The 21486-nt window shown below is 39.8% G+C and overlaps 1 protein-coding gene across 1 annotated transcript; it reads left to right on the top strand.

Annotated features, from left to right (window-relative positions):
* Window positions 1-123: 123 nt before the first annotated feature.
* Window positions 124-18920, top strand: DHFR (dihydrofolate reductase). The gene is made up of 5 exons (XM_009584088.1): window positions 124-175; window positions 2972-3077; window positions 3926-4052; window positions 16871-16986; window positions 18640-18920. The coding sequence occupies exons 1-5, from the start codon at window positions 151-153 to the stop codon at window positions 18725-18727; spliced, it is 462 nt and encodes a 153-aa protein (XP_009582383.1). The 5' UTR covers window positions 124-150; the 3' UTR covers window positions 18728-18920.
* The last annotated feature ends 2566 nt before the right edge of the window (window positions 18921-21486 follow it).

The following is a 21486-nucleotide window of genomic DNA, read 5'->3' as shown; positions in this document are numbered from 1 at the left end:
GCCCAGCACCGTCCAGCCTCTCCTCCTCGCTCGCTGGCGGCGCTTGCGTTATGTTTTTTCTCCAGCTAGAGAAATGTAACTTATTCCTAAACCACGTTGTAATGCTCTTCTTGTTTTCTTGCCAGGAATGAGTACAAGTACTTCCAGAAAATGACTAGCACATCCTGTGTGGAAGGTAACGTTGCACTTGTTGCTGCGGTGCGCCTCTACTTATTAAAGTCAGTTTGTGTGATATCAGTCATGGAAAAGACTGGTAATTTTACTTTTCCCTGACTTAAAAGTCCTGCTTCTGCAAAGAGCCTGCCCTTCCCCGCCCTCCCAAGCCTCACAAGTATTTTACTCCTTTGTAAATACGTCATCTCCAGATTGTTTCAGTTAGATACAGGAACTGGCGGTGAATCAGGTGTTTCAGGACTGCAGGTGATTTGTAAATAAAAAGAATTTCAAAGTCCTGTTTCCCCAACAGGGTAGAAAACTTCACCTACCTGTCTTTACCTACAACTCCAATGCTGAACAAATTAATGGAAAGGTTTTTATATGCTGATTAATTAGCAGAGTTTTTTTTCAGGCTGTGTTAGCTTATCTAACTTGTTTGCTATAGCTGAGCCTTGGCCATTTGTTCCACCCCTCTGACCCTTGTGACAGTAATTTTCCTTGATTCCCTGAGTGCTGCGCCATCCCAATACGCCAGAAAACTGTGCTGTTAATATGCAGCAACAATACTGCAGCCGTATGCAGTATATCCGTACACAGTAATATGCAACCGTACTGGTAATACACAATAATGTTCAGGCTCAGCGAAACCTTTGCAGCAAAGTAATATTATAGACTCTATTGATTTGGTGAGATAAAACCAGTTATTGTGGGGTGAAAAAATTTGTGAAAATCAGCACAAACAAACGGGGATAGGAAGATGAAAACAGCTAATTTGTTCTGACTGGGTACTTATCCCTGCCAGAAGAGACAAGTCTGGCTGCGTTGACCCCATTCCTCTTTCACTGTGACTTTAGTGCTGGTTTGACATTTCCTTAAGCTGGTTTAATTCTCTAACCCCGTAGACTAGGCTACTGGGTGTCTGGGGGGACTGCCAGTACAAGGTCCGTGGTAGGAGCGGGAAGGAGGCGTTGGGAGAGAAGGAATAGGACCTCCCTGAGCCATGCGACCAGCTCACTGCATCTGGTGGAATCAGAGCCATGAGAGATAACAGGTTTATCGTCACGTTTCTGCTGCTTCTCTATTTGCCAACATGGTCACTCTCTTTCCTATGTTTTTTTTTCACGCTCCTGTTAAAACTACTGTCTAGCAAAACTCATTTGTTTGCTAAAACTTCTTGGCAGCCTAACTTGTGCCCTTGTTTTGATGGAGTGACCTATTCCAAATCCTGATTTGAAGGTGTGTTCCATATTCTACATGGAATGTCTAATCTCATTTTGCAACAGTCTTAAATGAAGGATTTTACTTATGTTTTGGAGATCTGATTCAGCCCCTTGCAACCTTACGTGCAAAAAAGACACAACACAAATGTAAGTCTCTTTGTATGTCTGCAATTTGCATCTTTCCTGGCACAAATAAGCCGTAATCAAAAAAAGATGTTTTAAATATAATTAAAACTTCGCTCCATTCTGCCTGCAAATCTTTTGATAAGGTATAATCTTAGATGCTAGGCAGTTAAGTTGCTTCATAACCAGACCTCTTGATGGACTATGCTGCCATAATTCTTCACAGCAGGGGTACCACCATTGGCTCAAAAAAGTCAGAGAGTCACTGATTTTTGAAAGTGGGAAGAATACAGTGGAGAAGCATTACCTGATCTTTCTTTTAGTCTGCTTGCGTATCTGCACTGGCCACTGCTGTAAATTAGCTGCTGGTCTAGACAAATCTTTGTTCTGACCCCGTAGGCATCCCAGTGTGAATCTTCAGTAAGAAAATACATGTATTTTTGAGAACTTGTGCATTTCCTTCAGCAGTGGTGCCAGTGGTCTGTGCTAACATATCTAAACTGACACTGCAGTATGTCTCTTGGAAACTTGCTCATGAAGCTTATCTGCAGGAGAAAGGTCTTTAGACACTGCTAATAAACAACTGAAGCATCGGTTCTCTGGTGTGATCTAGTAGATCTGGCCTCTCAGATCAAGAAGCAGGGAGGATAGCTCTGAACAAATCCTTTTTTTTTTCCCTCTAAAATCCCTCTTGCTGTGTAGCACTGTAAAAAAACTTCTGTTACCTTTTGTGACTCTCAACCTCCATATTTATTTCTCTGACAACTCCATTTGCTCATGAAGAGAAACCCTTTTCTTATCAGGGTATATATAACAGATAATCAGCTTATGAATGTTTGGGTTTGGTCAGAAATTATACTTACGGGTGAATTCTAGAATATGATTGAACAGCTGTTGCACTTCATTTGGCTGGTTCTTCTCCTCTCTTCTCCTGAAAGTTATGCTTTTACCCTGCTGCTGGTTTTTTTTTGAAATAACACTCAAAGCTGGCAATTGTTCCTGATCATATCACTGGAATAATGGAACATGCAAACACAAAGTCGATTACTGTATGCTGCTCAGCTTTGTAAAGAGAAAAATGATGTTTTTTCACACTAAGAGAACTCTTATGAGGGTGTGAGTTGGTCTCACATACGGAAGTTAATTTGGCCCCGTAAGTATAGCAGAGCCAATGTCTGTGTAATGCATGTAATGGGCAGTGACATGCTTTTTTTGTATTTTCTTCCAATTATAAGTTTATAGGTGTGCGTGAGACTACTTTGGTGTCAACTGCCTGCTAAGGCTTTGAGGCCACAAACGTGTTCTTCTATGCATGTGACTAATTTGAGAATCAGGGCCTAAGCTTGTACTTTTGTTAACTGCTGCAATGGAGTTCGGAAGGGGGAGGGAAAGTCCAGCAGATGTCACTAAACAACCAAAACAGATTTTGAACAGAGCAAAAATGCCCTTTAAGTAAGTGTTTTCTCTCTTAGGTAAACAGAATGCCCTGATAATGGGTAAAAAGACCTGGTTCTCCATTCCTGAGAAGAATCGTCCTTTAAAAGACAGAATTAATATAGTGCTCAGCAGGGAACTCAAGTATGTATGATGAATAATAGGCCTGTAAAACAAATAACAAGTCTGCACCTAAAAATATGTGTAGCAATACATCCTAAAGTAATTCTAAATGTAACATTTTTGATACCTGGTTAGGAAGCATCTCTGCTATTGGTTCTGAGTGATATCACTACTTTAATTTTTTTATTATTAGTTTTATTTCTTTTATTTTTTAATTAATTCACAAGATAATTGTCATTATTTTGCATAAGGAATACTAGTCCTTGCTCTACATACAAATCATCTGACAATGGTCAGTAGTCTTTCTGACTCATGTATTTAACTGTATTTCTCTAGTTCCTGATTAGATTGGTGGCTTTTATTCCCTTTTTTGAAGTTTATTTTTATTAGCATTTAAGGAAAAAGAACTGTCCTTTTTAGGAGCTCTCTTGTTGAATCCATCACCCACAGTCATCCAAATATTCTTAAACAAAAATGTCCACTTATAATGGTTTATTGCTTTGGAGGATAACTAGTTTTATTAAATGAAATATTAATGTTCTGGAATTCAAGTAGAAATCTCTATTTAATTTTATAGATATGTAAATTTCTCAGTTATGCTTTTTTAAAAACATGACATAAAAGTTCAGATCTGTAATTTATAATGCCTCTTAAGTCACCGTTACGATTAAACTGTGATTTATTAAACAATCCTGCAGTCAGATGAGAATTCTAACATAGTTTAGCAATAGGCATTTCAAAATTATTAACTAACGTGAACCATTTAGTCATTTGTGAATTCAGCAAAACGTATTGTATGTCTTGATTGTATTGATTGTCATGATGAATGGTCTTTTAATTATTTAGTAATAAAACTTGGCTTTTTCTAGGGAAACCCCAAAAGGAGCACATTATCTTTCCAAAAGTCTGGATGATGCTTTAGCTCTTTTGGATTCACCAGAGTTAAAAAGTAAAGTAGACATGGTCTGGATCGTCGGAGGCACTTCAGTTTACAAGGTACATTTAGAGTGCTCTTAAATTACTCATTTTCTGTGGTGAGGTGAGGATGGCTCGGGTTCCTATTAGTTCCACTTTAGGAAGTGCCTTTCCTTCACGTGACCCAGCAAACTCCAGTGATTCCAACAGAAAAAGTCTTTGAGAGTAAGATTTCAACTCACAAGTTTAATGTATCTGACCAAGTAACCAAATGTTGCGCTTGCTAATGGTCCAGCCATACAGTCATTGCGCTTTTGAGAGCTTTTCTTAAATATATAAATTGTCAAGTTTTTACACCAAGACCCATATTGTTATGTTTATTTTACTGAGGTAGTAGACTGACTCTGCAGAGGATGTGGGAAAAAAGGAAAAATGATCGAGCATTTTTAGCCACAGTGGGTAGTAGACTGACTCTGCAGAGGATGTGGAAAAAAAGAAAAAATGATCGAGCATTTTTAGCCACAGTATAACACTTTATACAGGTATATAGGTAAGAAAAGAGGATTTACAGAAAGCTGGCAGGTGATGGTGTCAGCAAGAAGAGGAGATAATAACAAAACATAGAACTGACTCTGTTTTCTTATCCAGCAACTAGGCATCTACTGTTCCCATTCCCCAGGTTTCTCCTGATGTCTAGAGTGTCTTCGTATTGAGGTGTCCATTCATGTGCCAAAAAGGCAGCGTGTGCCACTTTCTTTTTAGGACCATCTTTGCACAGACAAAGCCCTGTTTTCCCACAAATGCAATAGTTCTCCTGTCATTAACTAAGATATTAGCTGTGCAACATGAAGGTCTGCAGTAAAACCTATCTTGTTGTTGCCCTGTGTTTCCTCAGCCATCTTTCTCCCTTCCCCCAAGCCCTTCCTCTCATTTTCCATTTATACACATGTAAGGTTCAGTCAACTCTCCATGTCTCCACCCACATCCCTAGAGTTGTCCTTTCAGCCCCTACACAGTCAGGGTTCTGCTCTTTAACTCTCAATTGATTTTCTCTTCTTTTGTTAAGTTCTCATATAATTTGCTTTTATTGTCAAACAGTACCACATAAAAGATCATGGCCATCAACCCTAGTTCCTTTCCTGTCAGTCTGTCTCCTGTTCAGGAGAACATGGAATAGGGACAGCAGTAAACGTTCTTTCTTCTAATAAAAAAAAAAATTTTAAGAATTGTCAAGCAATTTTTTTTTTTTTTAATATATAGTAAAGGAAAAACAGTTCTGCTGTCTTTTAGTCATTACAAGTATGCTGGGAAATATACTCCACTTCTTTTTTGGCACTTGGACTTTAGGTGTGTGATGAAAATGCCATCATGCTCCTACTAGCAAATTAGGGCTGATAATATGATTTGTATATGGGGTGGGAGAACACATGTTCTGGTATTTCTTGCCTTTGCAGTTTGTGCCTTTCATGAACCTCATCTCTGTGTCTTAGGGAATGCACCTTTTACTGTAAAAAAAGCAAAGTAGTTAGATGTTGCTAAGGTTGTAAGAAAAATAAGATGCCTATGCAAATAGCCTGTAAAACACTGTTGCTCCTCTTTTTTTTAATTTATGTTTTATAATCACTTTTGCATGTGATGAAGTCCACCATATATTTGATGTCCAAATGCATTCAGTCTATAATCAAGTATTATCCTATGGAAGTAACCTGTCCTTCACTCTCAGCCATTAATACACCTGCTTCCAGGCAGTAAGTAGCAAGTTTTTTTCTGCAGACAGATTCTCTTCAAATTGGGCATAACTGCCCAACATGAGCAAGAGACTAGATTTGGCTTCTGCCTGTAATTCTGCAGGATGCATAGTGTGAGCAGAAGCATTTACCCGTTCTGTGCAGCGGCCACATACTCATCTACGAGCAACGAGTGATTATTTTTGCTTGTTCTTCCAGGAGCGTCTGTGTTGTAGACTTCTAATTTAACTATTTTCCCAGTGTCTGGCTGGTATTTTGTAGAAAACAATGTCATTTTTTAGACTATTACTCACCAATACTTAGATTATAAATAGGCAGTTTTGATCGACAGTACTTTTGCAACGTATTACTTGTGCTGATCAGCATAAGGGAATATGACTTAGAATTTCAACTGTTTTCCCCCTTTCAAGCATCTTCTTGGGGCATTTCAAAGGAATTTGTAATTCATTAGGGAGAAATCTGACAGTTTTATACAGATTCCTGCTAGCTTTGTGATCTTAGTTAAAAGTGTTTGATGGAAACCATACACCTCTACGAAAACTGCAGGTAATATTTTTAGTGGCAAGATGCACAAAGGATTGCAGGAATATTTCCATTATACCATGTAGAAATGTGTGGGAAGTAAAATAGCGATTGGTCACTGAAGTGAATAATTTTATTCAGTAGTTGTAGATATTTGCTTTTAAAGCACTATTTTGATCTTACTGCTTTATATGACTCAAAGGTTTAGAACTGATTGTGTTTATTAGTACAAGCCTGTGGTGGAAAAGTGTCTGTAACTACTTTAGCAAGTAAGTGCAACAGGAGTGCTTTGAAACAGGTAGTGCTGAGGACATGGCATTTCCACTTTTAGCACTTTGGGGAGTTTAACCCAAAGTTCAGCTCTTTCAAACCAGGTGGAGCTTTATGAGGACAGACCTTGATGAGGAGAGCAGGCCACTCTGGAAAGCACCATACTTTTCTTTTCATATGTCTCCTGCATAGGAGGCATATACCTCCTTTGCGCCAAGCGAGGTTTAGATTGGACATTAGGAAAAATTTCTTTACTGAAAGAGTGGTCAAACATTGGACCAGGCTGCCCAGGGAAGTGGTTGAGTCACCATCCCTGGAAGTATTTAAAAGACGTGTAGATGAGGCGCTTAGGGACATGGTTTAGTGGGCATGGTGGTGTTGGGTTGATGGTTGGACTCGATGATCTTAGAGGCCTTTTCCAACCTTAATGATTCTATGATTCTATATGATGGTCCCAACCACAGTCAACCTTTTTCTATTCCTGATCTGCACCTGGCTCCTCCTACTCACTTATAAGACTACTGTGCCTGCTGACTAAATCCTCTTCTGCATCTGAGCGAAGCCACACAACAGTGCAGTAGAGAGCTGTTTTGCACCAGGAGCAGCTAGTCCATTATGATCCCAGTAGGAGGAGCACCCAGACTCTGTAAAAGTGTCATTTAAAATGCTACTTACTGGAGCTAACATTTTAAAGAAGGACAGAATAGTGTAAGTAATCTTACCCCCCTTTAGATGTCGGGAACTTTGAAAGAGCCTCCAAGCCATGGAGCATGTGGCACAGACCCCATCTATAGAAAGGGCTACCGCATTTTGGTCATTCAAGCTATTACAAGAAAACAAGTTTATTAATCGTTTCAGGTATCAAACAGAAAGGATGTTCACATGGGAACTTCTTGCTGCTTTTTTAGATAAAGGCAAAGACATGCAGGTGGTGTAGTCGTTGGTACCAGGTGGGACCTGCCTACAGGCTTCTCTGTTACAGTCTTCTGGCTGAGCTTATCCTGTGGCTAAGGAATATGCGTAGCACAGTACACGCCTGTCTCTATTCAGGTTAATTGTTATGTGGAACGCTAACTCCTTGAAGTACAGTGGTCTTTCAGTCAGGATCACTACAAAAGGGAATGGCAAGCTCACACATGCTCCCGTGGCACTTACTTCGGGAGGGCTGCTTTGACAGCCTGTCACAGGCTGTTGTGGATGTTGTGATCATTCCTGGAGTCTTCGCTGTAGCTGCTCTGCCCTGGTTGGTCTGTGGCCCTTGGCACAGGGGTTGAGCTCAGGCTGGTGGCATCCCATTGGAGATAAGAAGTAGGTGCAGAATGTATTGAATGTGGGCGTGCACAACTGAGGCGATCTGTCAAGAGCTGCTACAACAGCTTTGCCATTGCCAGACAACACTTCCAGAGTCCATATCATTATTCAAGAGTGTGACTTACTGTCCTGTGGAGCCTTTTAACACCAGCTCCTAAGCTTAGCAACTTCTGATCAGTTACTCAGTTTGGGATGGGGAGGTCCACCACGATCAGGGTTGTTGTCACTGATCTCCCTGAAGCAAGCCTCCAACCTCCAAGCCATATTCATGTACATGGTATAAGGAGGGAACATGTGAATAATCTTCGAGGCCTTTGCTCTCTTTGGTTTCCCATCCCCTTTGTGGGTGCTGTCCACAGCACCCACATCTCAGCCGGGTTGCAGACCCAGGGTAGCAAGCCAGAAGGGTTACCAAGGGTGGCCCATGAACTGAGGCCGAGTCACACGTGTTTCAGGAGGTTTCCAAAAAACCTCAGACTGAAAGGGGTTGCTGGCACCTTCTTTTTGCACAGGGTCATTCAAGATCTTTGAACGCCTGCCTTATCTGAAATACAGCATCTCCTCTGTGCCTCATGCTGCCCTGCCCAGATACTATATTGAAACACAAGCCTGCCTTACCCTCACCCAGAGAGTTGTGCCGAGGTGGAGCATCTACCCAGCTGCCTGAGTGCAGAAGTGCACTTTCTGGGACACAGGTGTCCAGCCTGTCTCTCAATCTCAAGTACGGATGCCTGCTGTGCCCTGCCCAGCCCCTAAGAACTGAGGCAAGCGAAGGTGCTAGAGCATGCGCTCCAGGATGGCATTTCAGGACACGATGCTGCCCTCAGCAGTAGAGGGGCAAGGAATGGGATGGAAACAAGGGACTCTTGCTGTTTACAACCTCTTCCTTGTAGGACTGCAGAGGACAGAGGAACAAGGCTGACAGTCTCTGAACATTTATAAGGACACAGTGCAGCTGTCTATTGCTTATGGCTGTCGTGCCTACTGCCCCTAGGTCCTCAAGGACACAGTTCTGTCCAGGGTAGTGGGAATATTGGCATAAGCTGCCTCAAGTCCTGTGAAGAACAGAGAAAAGTGAGCTCTGAACAGGGTGGCCATCCAAGTCCTCATGTAGGTTACATTCATGCTGTGTTCAGCAGCATACTCTTAGAAACTGTCTCTTCTGGGCCTTGACCTCTGCAACAGGAAAAGGCAGAGCAGCTAAATGCCATAGTAGGCATTTTGGTGGGGTCAGGGAGAGCTGAGTAGAGTATTGGTATTAGGAAGTGAGAGCAGAAAAGATTGAAAACAGGTCCCACAGTCCACTGAGGGTTCAAAAACCTTGTGCAGCCTTCATTATAAATTTGACTCGACGCTGATCACCTCATCAGGATTGTAATTTCCTGATCTAGTCACAAGGTAGTACTGTTGCCTCCAGGGAAGCTTTTGGACTTCTCACAGCACAGCTTTACAAGTTTCATTTCTTTGGATCTCAGGTTTACAAGTTTCATTTCTTTGGATCTCAGTGTGACGCTGTACTGGATCTTCTGCACTATTCTGGATCTCCTGAGTCCCAGAAGGAGTTGATGTTGCTATTGATTGTATGGATGAGGAAGGAGGAGTGTAGCAGCCCAGCAATGACCTGTAGGTCACAGCAATTACGAAGCCGTTATGCGTCATGAGAGGCACTCCATGATTTTGCGTGAGCACTTGATGTTTTGAGAGCCGTCTGCTGGCTCATGAGTGCTTGTTGTGTGCTGGAAAACTTGTGGTGGTGACTCACTCATTGAGAATGGCCCTTGAATCCCTATTAGCTGTTGGAGCTTGTCAGACATGTTCCTGGAGCAGATTTTCTGGATTGATTTCATCCCCAAGAAACTTAATTCATGCACACCAAGATTGCTCCCCAGTACAACTAAAGCATGGTGAGTGTGGACAACTGGAAGATTCATTTCAAAACCACATTAATGTTCTGAGTTAAGACACTAATGTAGATGCACTCTGTGTGGAGGTATTGTCTCTTAATTGAGAGATTCAGGTCTTGGCTTTGACTCTGAAAAACAGCGCTACCTGGAGATCCTACGGGAGTCTGCTCAATATAAATTACATCAGCCTCTTTTAACTGGATTTAAACTGTGTGTTTTAAACTGATTAAAAACAACATTCAGATTTTACTAGGAATAGGAACTGTAAGTCCAGCACATCCCCAAATATTAAACAGGGACTTTAAAAAAAAAAAAACAAACAAAAAACAGGTGCAGATTTACTTACGTGGATGGTATGGTCTTATGATATGTTGTTTGTAGAGTATTTAATGTAAATCTTGCTTTGTAAAAATAACCAAGCACAAATCCCTAACAGTGAACCTACCAGTGGAGAAGAAAAAACAAACCTAGCAACAAAGATTAAAAAAAAAAAAAAAAAAAGAAAAGAAAAGAATTGAAAAGTTTATGACTCAGGTCCTCATAACCAAGGCCTCTTTAGTAACACCAAAACAGGCTATATGTCAAACAAGTTTTCGCTTTGATAAAACAGTTTTTCCTACAGCATCTCGTACATTTAAAGTTGTCTCTTCTAATTTATATGTTCCTACTCAGCTTGTTGCTTTCGCAATGCCACAGAAGCAAACGATGACACTCAAGGTCACATTGCTGAAGTACAGAATTGTATTCATGTATTAAATTTGGAGAAGAAACTTGTAATTTCATAACAGAACAAAAAGTTCTTTCATAAGTTTTGTTGTTTTTGCTGTTTAGTTAATATCTAGGCTGGCGATAACAGAAAATAGATGGTGGTGATAAATAGCATTTGGGGAAATTCTTCAACAAAGAGGCTTGAACTGGAAAATTAAATTTCCAGTAATCTCCAAGGGAAAATTTTATCTAATATTCATGCTCAGGTGTCTTCCTATGTATTAGTATTTGACATATTGTGTTTGGTAATCTACACCCTTTCATTCTTCAAAATTATTGAATTATGAAGTTGCTATTCATATTTAGTGCAGCAAGTCTCTTGCAGATGATTAATTACCCTCTTTAAATAGAGTTTCTTGACTAAGCATATAAGCTTCACTGGGTTCTGAATGCCCTGAGTGGGTTGTGAATGCCACATTTGCTAAGCTTCAAATCTTTGCTGTACCATAAGGATCACTTCTTTAAAAGAGAGAAGTATTAACAATTTGAGTCACTAGTTTTACTGTGATTTTTTTCAAGCCTGCCAAAACTTTACTAATACTAATATACTAAAATATACATTTTAAGATTACATTTTAGTATGTCTGAATTTCCTGTAAACTATAAAAGATATAATGGTAATTTTTCTATCTTCCCTGCATATAAGACAAAGTGATTTTAAGCTGTGTACCTATTGGAATAGAGATTAACGTGTATGTTACCATGTTTTTGAAGTATTGCATTCAGTCTGAGATGTGACCGAGGACTGAGATCCACTTACAAGGGAGCCATGCAGACAGCTCATTTTTCCATGCTCATGTGCTCCGCTCTTGCAGGTTGCAGTGCTGTTGCTCCCTTCGAACAGTGCTCTCAAAGAACATGCTGCAAAGAGCAGGCTCCTCTGAGGTGCGTGACGCTGTTGACGTGGAGGACATCACACTGCAAGCCCGAAGCATTATTCTGCTCTGGGAACAAAAAGCTGAGCACTGCATTGGCTTCTCCACTAGTTCTGTTTTAGAGTGAACTAATTAGTATGGCTTAATCCTATTAACATTTTTGAAAGCTGGTAACATTACCTTGCGTAAAGTGAAGACTGAGGTTTGTCTTGGTTGCGCTGACCATGTGTTCTTTCCCTGTCCCACCAAGCTCATGGTAAGGTTACTTGATTATGCACGTTTATGGTCCTGAGCAGTTGTTTCCAAGGAAGGTTACTGTCTTCCTGGCGTATATGCAAATGTAACTCTCTTACTTCATTACTGTAATGTTGCAGAATCCTTCTTTACGGGAGAATTTTCCCATGTGTAGTTGTGTAACTTTTTGTAGTTGACTAAACAGGAAGATGGGAATGGGAAGACAATTTTCCTGTATTCCTATGACCTTCTGGGTGTTTTTTGAGAAACGGTTTGAGCGCTCTTAGTGCAGTTCCCTAACATCTCTTTTATATAAAAGTGTCAGGGTCACAGCATTACAGCTGATAGCACTGTCCTCCCATAGAGATTTATGCTTTGTAAAAATATATCCATGGCTATTGTAGTCATGCCTCCAGTGGCCAATACTTTTTGCTCTTACCTAGTTATAAATAAAATTAGAGGAAACAGAACTACAATATTAGCAATGGACTAGTGGATTAACTAATAATTTCTTTTAAAAGTTTAAGCATTTTTCTTTAATTTAGCATCTTTATACATTCACAGACTTGAGAGGGACATATCCAGCCTTTCCAGTACAGTCTTCAAAATAAACTCAGAGGATTTTTAATGTGGAAAGAAAGGTGTAATATTGCTATTACTCCTAAACAAGCTTCTTGTGTGCTCGTTCTTGTGAACAAACATATTGATTTGACATACCTGTGGGAAAAAATAATGACTAAAAAAGGTTAATATATGAGTCAGTTGCAGACACAAATCATGCAGCTGGGAAAGGTTGTTGCTTTTTAAGTTCTTTTTCAAAGATGCTTGTAGAGATCATAGAGAAAAAGATTTTAAAAACCTTTAAGACTAACACACGGAAAAGCTTAGTGATTAAAGTGTATCTATTTCTGCAAGGGCAAAATGGGCAGGCTTTTCGATAACGGTCATAGAAGAATTTTGTTGCACTTGCCTTTGTCCGTGGCAGAGAACTGGTGGTGGGAGCTACCACAGTGCCTCCTCCCTCACTAGGCTTAGCCTTAGTGGCTTGGGAAGGAAGGGCTGTTCCCTACCTCACTAAGCTGAGCCCTAGCAGTGTGGGAAGGAAGGATTTTTGAAGATGTTGATTCTCCTGGTTATCACCGCAACTCTCCGAATAGCCAAAGTTTAACAGGCAAGTCCTTTTACCTAGATAACATCTAGAACTGTGTGAGATCAACAGCTGTGAGATTTTTTTAATGTATAAAATATATATTTTTAATACTCTTGTGGCTTCAAAATGCAGCTTGCCTATATGATCCAATACATTTTAAAGGTTGAAAAACAGCATGCAAATAAACAGACTGTTTATTTTGAAATTTTCTCTTTAATAGGTTCTTATATTTTGTTTGGATTGGCAATATTGTTGTCTAGAAGGACACTTGAAAAATAAGAGCCTCATATAATTACTTTGGCTGTTGTACTTATTTTATGTAATCAGTAGAAGATGAGAAAGCAGAAGCAGTGTGTGTGTGTCCTAAAACCTGTAAATCTTTAAATGACTAGAAATAATTGGTCCCTTCTACAGTAGTTGGTTGCTATGCCCAGTAGTTTACAGTGGTTTGGTGATTAGATCTATAAAAGATTAATTTTCTATATGATACTTCTGAAACTATTAGTAATATACAGCTATTCTTTGTTGCAGAGCTTCAGGGCTGTTTTAACCTGCGTTCTACAAAGAGAAACTAATTCAAGGCGATGGTCCTTGCACGTGCAGCCATAATCTAATCTTGTATGGCTGTCAGTCCAATGCAGCTGGAGATTATGGGGAAAATGATCCTTAGGTCATCTCCTTTTTGCTTTATGCTTCAGAGGCGGGCCTTCCGAGGATTTCTTGGAAGTGAGCAAAAAGATGAGGGTATGCTAAAATCTCTTCACAGGGTTATGAAGATACATGTGAGTAATAAAGGACTCTGGTTCACATATAGGCTTGACATAGCTGGGACAACAGGAGGGTCCCTGATACCTCACCTCTCCTGTCCTCCCTCTCTTGTCAAAAGTCATCTCTGCTTGAGGAGTGGTTCTGGTGCTTCTGAGAAATCAACAGCCATGGTTTTAATAGGCTATGCTTTAACATGAACCAAAAATCAGCATTGCTTTTCCCTGTTGCATCAGGCTGTAATATCTTAAAAGGTTCAGTAGCTGCTACACAAGGAGGTGAGTCTGTGTGGGGAGCAAACGCATATGCAACTCCCAAGGGAAACCAGTGTAGGTACAAATACTGTCCAAGGATAACTGAATGGATTATGAGGAAAAAACACAGTAAATTAAAATCGTACTAAGAATGACTTTGAGACTGAGTGTGGCAATGGAGTGAGGGTAATGTGATGACCATGGAGTGAGGATGCAGATTTTTCAAATTTACATGAGCTCAGAGACATCATCATTCTGTTTTAGAAATCTCCTCCTCCTGCCCTGGTACAATTATTTCCAACAGGTCCTCTCTTACTATCTATCCTTTCCATCACATACATTATCCTCACATTTACAAAATACGCAAGAACAAAAAAGGCAGTACTGATCTCCTACTTATTGGAAATGGTTTGTCTATTGAATATTGTGCTAACTTCCCACAGTATTGGCTGATCACTAGAAATATATTTAGTTACTGCACGTTCTGTTTAAATATTCAAGATTATTTACATCTATACCTTCGTATTATGTATATGTTACATTAGAACAAAGTCATATTCACCCTATTCTGTTCATTAGAGTAAATATGCATAATGTGTATTTCCTTGATTCAATTCAGAGTAAGTATGCCAACATTCTATCAAATCAGCACTATGCATCCTCTGAATTGTCTTCTGTACCAAAAAAGGTGGTGAAACTGATAGAGTGTGTTGGACAGGGCAAGAGTGAATTGAATGTCAATGAGGAACTAGCTTAATCCTCATGAAAATACCAGAGTTGTGGTAAAGCTGCTTCCCCATCCGGCCAGGTCCATAGCAATAGTTTGCAGAGGCGGTGTCAGAGTCCAGTCCTTTCTGAACAGGTTCCTTTAGAGGCTCCACACGTGGAAGGTTTCATGTTTGATAGAAAAGTTACTGTCAGGGAACATGGAGGACCAGGTGCTTCCAAAGGGACAGGAGCTGGGACGCATGGGCAACAACCTGACTGGCGTGACAGGGGCCTCAGCAGCCAGGGTTCATGGTGATGAGGCAGGACCATGGGGTGGGATCAGGCCCCGTGAAGGTAACCAGAGTCAGGCATAGCCCTGGGATGACTAGATGGGGCCATGGGGAGAGGTCAAGGCCAGGTCGGGATGCCAGCCCTTGACGTGATTCAACTATGTAAATAATCCCAATACCAGTGAAAATTACACTTAGCAGAGTAGAGCAACTGAAATATAAAGTCGAATCACTTTACAAATGTGTTTCTCCTTGCCCATCGCTGTAATATGCTCACTGTCATGATGTTGGGCGTTCCCAGCTGCTGAGAAGGAATATGTGGGTTGAAACCAGCTCAAGCCTGTTGCTCTTCTCCAAGTTCTTTTTGTTTGTCGTTCAGTTTTCATGGGCCACATACACATGCAGACCCGCAGAGCTGGTCTGGCTCAGGAAGCACTTGCACTTTTTCTATTAACTTGGGGCCAAACAGTTACACAGCTGGTTGGTTCACTCAACTAGTGCAACCATTTATCTAGAATGGAGATCGCCCTCCGGTTCCTTTCGTGCTAAGTTCAGCTTTCTTTGCAATATCTGTGGTCAATCACTCTGTACACTCTTCCCTGACCTGTCTTGGTGGTACAGAGTTCTTGCTGAAGCTGAATTCCTGTAGAGCTGGATAGGAAGTCGATTTATTCCTCTACTACAAAACGAAAGTATCTCTGTTCACAGAATACGCTATGTTTTTATTTGTGAAGCAGATTATTCTTCTGTCATTCTGCAGGTGTATGTTTCTCCTCTTACCTCCCACCCTTATTTAAAGAAAGAAAAAATGTGATACTTGTATACAAACTAGATGAACACCAGTTCAAAGCTTTCGGATGCTGGTGTGCTGTGACTTACCCCTTCCATTTTAAGCCATTCTCTAAGTAATAGAACAGCTTTTCTAGAAACTAACTTCTCAGCAGTGATACCAATTAATTTTATTGGATTAAATTTGCTATTACTTGGTTCCTGTACTTGTCAAAGTAGTACCTAATAGCATGCTGCATGGTGAATCACCTTTAACAAAGAGCATTGCTCATTGCCAGTTTAAGGGAAGGAGAGAAACAGCTGTAAGCTTTTCAAAAACATATTGTAACCAGGCACCAGTATAGCTTTTAATGGGTTATTTTAATGCCGAGAAAGTCTGGAAGAGGTGACTTTTCAGTCTGATCTGGAGACAAAGCTTCGATTTTTAACTCCTGAATTTGTGTGAATTTGTTAGTGAGGAACTCGCCTAACAGGTGTCTTCATAGCTTTTTCCATCCAAGGAGCTCAGAAACTTTCTTTGTTGGTGGTGGTGTTATATAACTTTCAATGCATATTATCCCTTTGCCGTAATCCAGAGATCAAACTTTGAAGTTAAACTAGTAGATAAGTTGATCACTGGAATTGAAACTAATGCAAATTAAAAATACATCGTAAATCCTTAGCAGTAATATTAATTAAACATTGGAACAAATTACCTTGAGGTGTGGGCCTGTCCCACCACTTAAAACTTCCTTTCTTTCAAAGAGGTATGATTCAGAAATTGCGTGTTGAAACCAGACAATACTGCTCCTTTCTTCTCACAGGACTACTCATAATTTTTTCTTAATTTCTGTCAGATGCCCCAAGCTCTGAGAATAGGTATTGCTGCCACTTACCAGGTGAAACTGGCACGAGATGAAATTATCCCTTTAGAAAGTGCTCTTGGGCCAAGTCCAAAAGAGGAGATTTATAGTTCCATTTTCACTGCTTTGCTTAAATCCCATGATATCTAAAATAGTAACTGAGTTTCAGTTTTAGATAATATATTTGGTGTGCAATTTACAAGTAGAAAATATGCTAAGACTTGTATCTCTTTGTTCTTTCTGAGTGCTGCCATGGTGATGGCTGGTGGAGGCAGAACAAGAATTTGGAGAGTTGGTAAAGAAAGCTGGGGCTCCAAATAATAATTTACACTTGATATTATCTTACAGACTTCAAATAGTGTTACAAAACAAGAATATTAAAAATTTTAATAAATAACACTACTTCATGCATGGCTGAGCGATTTTACAGGGAACAACTCAGTTTTAATTGTTTCTATTGTTTTTAAAGGCAGCGATGGAGAAGCCAATTAATCATCGATTGTTTGTGACAAGAATTTTGCAGGAATTTGAAAGTGACACATTTTTTCCAGAAATCGACTACAAAGACTACAAACTTCTCACTGAGTAAGTATCAAGATGCATACTAGTCTTGTGTTCAGAGGGAAGACTTAATAATGTAATATGAGTATGTAAGGGCCCTATTAAGGCCATGTTCTGTTTTGAGGTGCTTTTCACTGTATTTTTTTCTCCAGAGTCAAATTTTACTTAGAACCTGGAATTGCACCGCACTCAGCACAGAGAGGTTGTTGGAACTTGCTGTGTTCTTCAACCTTCCCTTAATCTTTACACTAAAGAATCACATTTGTCGGTTTGCTTCAAAAGTAACTTTCTTACTGTTTCTCACTTTAGAATTAAAGTGAGAATCAAATATTTACTAAGCTTCATAGCTCTCAGTATGTTGTTAGTCAATGGTATGTAGCCTCTGAATGTCTTTGATAAATTGCCAAAGACAAATTAAATGGGTTTTAGGAGGGAGGGTTGAGCCTTTATAGATTTCTAAGGTTATTCCTTTCTCTTGAGAAAATTACTTCTTCCTAATAGACTTAGTAAGGAAAAGTATTAATCTGTAAATTTCTGCCATTTCTTCTATGTTATCCTTGCCATATTCCAGTCATACTTTTATGTCCGCTCCAACAAGATTACATGCAACAGGCAGTAGGGAGGTGGCAAAAATTCAAATGTCTGCCTCAAGAACCAGCAAGGAAAGGACTCTTCCTCTTCTTGCTACTCTCATTTTGGTTTCCAGCTGGTTACAGACTAGCAGTGAAAGAAATAGAAAGTTTGGCAAGTCAAGCTCTGCACGGGGCACAGGAATGGATTAGCACTGAAGTGGGGCAGAATAGGTATGGGCAGGAAAGAAGGATGCGGGAGAGGCAGACAAGGTGAGCGGGGAGGGCAAGTCACCTTTTTCAACTCTAACATGTTCTGAACTGCTCTGTGCCATATCATGAGCCCACTTTAGTATCCTGATGTCTGACCCAAAGCTCCCCTCTCTCCCTCTTGGCTGTTTCTCAGGTATACATTGGTTTTGGCCAGTGTACTGAAATCAGAATTTGGCCTTAAAGCATGAATTTACAAAATAGCAGATAATTCCCTCACTAAAGTGGAAACCTGATAGAGTCAAACCTAGCAAATAAAATTTAAAATTTCTCCCTCAAAATCAACATTACTCATACAAAATACGTATTCTGTCACAGGGAGCTGAAGAGATTTTTGAAAATGTCTATTAATAAAAACTGTTTTAGTAAATCTGGAATATAGAGGAACACTTTGTGTGATAGCAGTAAGCTGCTTTAAGAAGCTGTCGTAGACTTGTAAGAAACCTTACCTTAGCATTTCCTCTAAACAATCTGAGGAAAAGCAAAGCAAAAAACCCCAAAAGTGTTCTGTATCTCTTCTGCCTTTGCAGACATTTTAAATAACGTGTTGGAGGCTTTAATAAAAATGTTGGGGGTTTTTGTTTGAGCCAAAAAGGTGGGGTTTTTTTTACATCAGAATAAGCTTTCTTGATTCAAAAAGATGTCCATACAAGTTGTTGATAGTAGTTAACATGATTCCTAAAAACAGTTTGTACTTAGTATATCTGTGGTAAGGATGGTATTTCCATCTCCTTTTTCACACAACTCTCTTTTCTAATTGATTGGATAAATTACCGGTGACTTATAATGATATTTTCATCTACTTGTTGGCTTTGCTTTTTCTTCTCCCTCTCTCCAGATACCCAGGTGTCCCTGCTGATATTCAAGAAGAGAATGGCATCCAGTACAAATTTGAAGTGTATGAAAAAGCTGTCTTGGCGCAATAAATGAGGCTTTCTGTACTTCTGCGTATGGGCAGGCATTTTGAATCATGAAGTCTTATTGAGCGCGAGTATATATTAAATTGTTGAGAGAAAATCTTCCTTGATAGTACAATACCTCAGTAGTGAATGATTCCAAAAAACACACCCCACACTCTAAATATAAACCCTGCAATGGAGATATGAAGGTGGTCAGCAGAGTGAAAGAGGCAGCTCTTTCCACAATACCACAACTAAGGTTGTATGAGACCTTGTATTGATCTTTACAATCCATGGCAGCACGCCTAAAAATTCCATGAGCAATGAAAGGCATTGGACCGCGTCAGAACCATTCTACCTAAACAAAGGTTTGAGTATCTCCTAATTCAAAACGTCCAACATTGAGAAAGTGCCAAAACTCCTGAGTTTGACTGGGATGGTATATACATTTATAACAATCTACTGGTGTACAGGAAAATGTAATCAAGTTTGAAAGCATAACAAGAGAAATGGAGTCTGGAAATCTCAGGCAGCAGTTGAGGGATATATTGATCCTTCACGGAAGTCCTCTCTTGTCATCTTAACCATCCTGGGTACACAGCCTACTTCAAGCCTTTTGGCTGAAAAAAAGGACTTACAAATTTATCTGATAAAGAAGTTTTAACATTTCCATTAACTTCACACCTCTGTAAAGGCTCGGTGCTCATATAAGAAGTTGGTATGTCAGTTTGACCGTGGCCACTTTGCAGTGTAAGAACATAAACGTTGCTTTCTTAACAGAATCTGTGTTCTTATGTCCCTTCTAAATGTTATCAATGCAGATGCAGAGTGTTAATTTGTTGGTATGATTTTGAATATTTTGTGTCTCAGACAAATATGGATTATAAGTAGATAGCGGGGTCCTGTTTTCTCTTTCATTAAACATAGCTAGTATAATAATGTTTTGCAGTGCTAGTCTCTAAAAGTAGTGAGCAATATACTGGCACTGTAGTAACACTGTGATTGTGATGGCATACAATGCCAAGTGTTGACTAAAGTTTATTATCGTCAGTATTATCACAACATTATGAGTAATATTAGCCTGTTGCATGTTCTGACTGTGGGGAGTTTGTCAACTCCATATATGCAGTGTCATGGGGAGGAGGTAGGATGTACCGTGCCCATCTATGCTTCCTTGTGCTGCAGCTGCCACCCTGAGAGTGATAGCCTGCAAGGAGGGAGCCCTGCCTCCCTTTCATTGCAGATCAGTCTGAGGCCAGAAGAGTGAAAAAAAAAGTTTAAAAAAAAAAATTAACCCTCAAAACTCTGCTGAGTGTTTCCCCAAAGCAGTTTAAAAGCATTGTCTTATGAAGCAGTATTGTGGGAGATTCAAGTAATAACGCTCGTCCTTTAACATCACACTGAGGCCCAGTTCTAATGTCGGGGAGGGCGGCACTGGCCGTTGGCAGGCTTTACAGAGGTTATAACTGTATAGAGGATCGTGCCAACGCCTGGTTTTCTAAGAGAAGATTAAACCGTGATTTTGCTTGCTTTTGAAAAACCAAACCTCTTTGGTAAGAGAAAAACACTTAGAATAGCAGCTATAAACACATCTTGAGTTTTCCGTGGCAATTTACAACATTTAACTGATAAAAAAGATAATTTTTGCAGCATCTGTTCTGGGTTGTCTCAGTTTTCTCTGTGTTCCTTTTGCATTCTTAAAATGTAAATACTTTCCTGTGTTGATCTTCTTGCCTCATGTGTGCTGACTTTACATCAGTTGATAAAGATTAAAACAACAAAGTTGCATGCTTGTGTAATACAGCAAAAAGTCTCCTGAGTTTTAATTTGCCAACACATTGTGAAAGGGAAGGAAAAAGACTGTTACCAGGGGGATGTTTTATTTTTAAAAAAATATAAGTCACAGTGACCTGACAAGAGAAAATAACCTCCCAAAAGCATTTAATATGTTCCAGTTAGTATCAAAAAACAGGTCACTGTTGAAAGCTCTCCACAGCTAGTCTGCAAAATACTGTGTTTATGGCAACTGACATTTGTTAAAAGTGGAAGCAAAGACTTCATGCAATGTTAGCTTACACTGTGATACCGATGCGAACATACATTAGAAAATTTCTGCCTAAGCATACATTGCAGGAGATACGGTTCACTGAGGCCAAAATGTTTTGTAGAACCACTTTGGTTGCAAAGAACTTTGACTTGAATGCAAACAAGCCTACTGGGAACATAAATAGTTACTCTGCCTCTTTGTGGACTGAGTCCTCTCCAGATTTAACTATGTTTGTTTGTCAGATTCTACAACAAATTAATTTATGATTCGTGGAAATGGGAGCTTTTGAAATAACATAGCAGTTTCCTACTTAAAACTTTTCAGAACATACTAATGATGCAGTTTCTTCAGTATGCCATTCGGCCAAAAAGATGTGGTTTTGTTTGTTTTAGTAAAAGCACTGCATTTGGACAGTACCTTTTGCATCAGAGCTTTTCAATATGCATGCAGATTCCAATCAAGAATTGGGAAAATGCATTTGATTGCAGTGAAGTTGGGTCCAAAAGAAGTATGTTCATCCTAATGACAGACATACCAACCATTGCAAGGTTAGGTGCTTACTGTTTGAAGAAGATGGATAGACAGAAGGGTGTAAGTCCTTGTGTTCAGAAAGCACATACAAAGACCGTTTGCTGACAGGGGTATTATTTCCAGAGGATGGTTACTTTGCACATTTTTTTCAATCTGCTCTTTTAAAGATACCCCAGATTGTTCATCCAAAAACTGAGACAAGAAAAAT

Source organism: Fulmarus glacialis, unplaced genomic scaffold (genome assembly GCF_000690835.1).
Source record: "Fulmarus glacialis isolate BGI_N327 unplaced genomic scaffold, ASM69083v1 scaffold5728, whole genome shotgun sequence".
NCBI lineage: Eukaryota > Metazoa > Chordata > Aves > Procellariiformes > Procellariidae > Fulmarus > Fulmarus glacialis.
Note: the sequence above shows the minus strand (reverse complement) of the source record. Positions and strands in the feature narration are given on the sequence as shown.

Excerpts from the sequence above, each read along its gene's own strand:
- DHFR (XM_009584088.1), top strand. The coding sequence starts at position 151 with ATGACTAGCACATCCTGTGTGGAAG. Across the intron at positions 3,078-3,925 it reads GTGCTCAGCAGGGAACTCAA|GGAAACCCCAAAAGGAGCAC; the intron begins GTATGTATGATG and ends GGCTTTTTCTAG. Across the intron at positions 4,053-16,870 it reads GAGGCACTTCAGTTTACAAG|GCAGCGATGGAGAAGCCAAT; the intron begins GTACATTTAGAG and ends TTGTTTTTAAAG.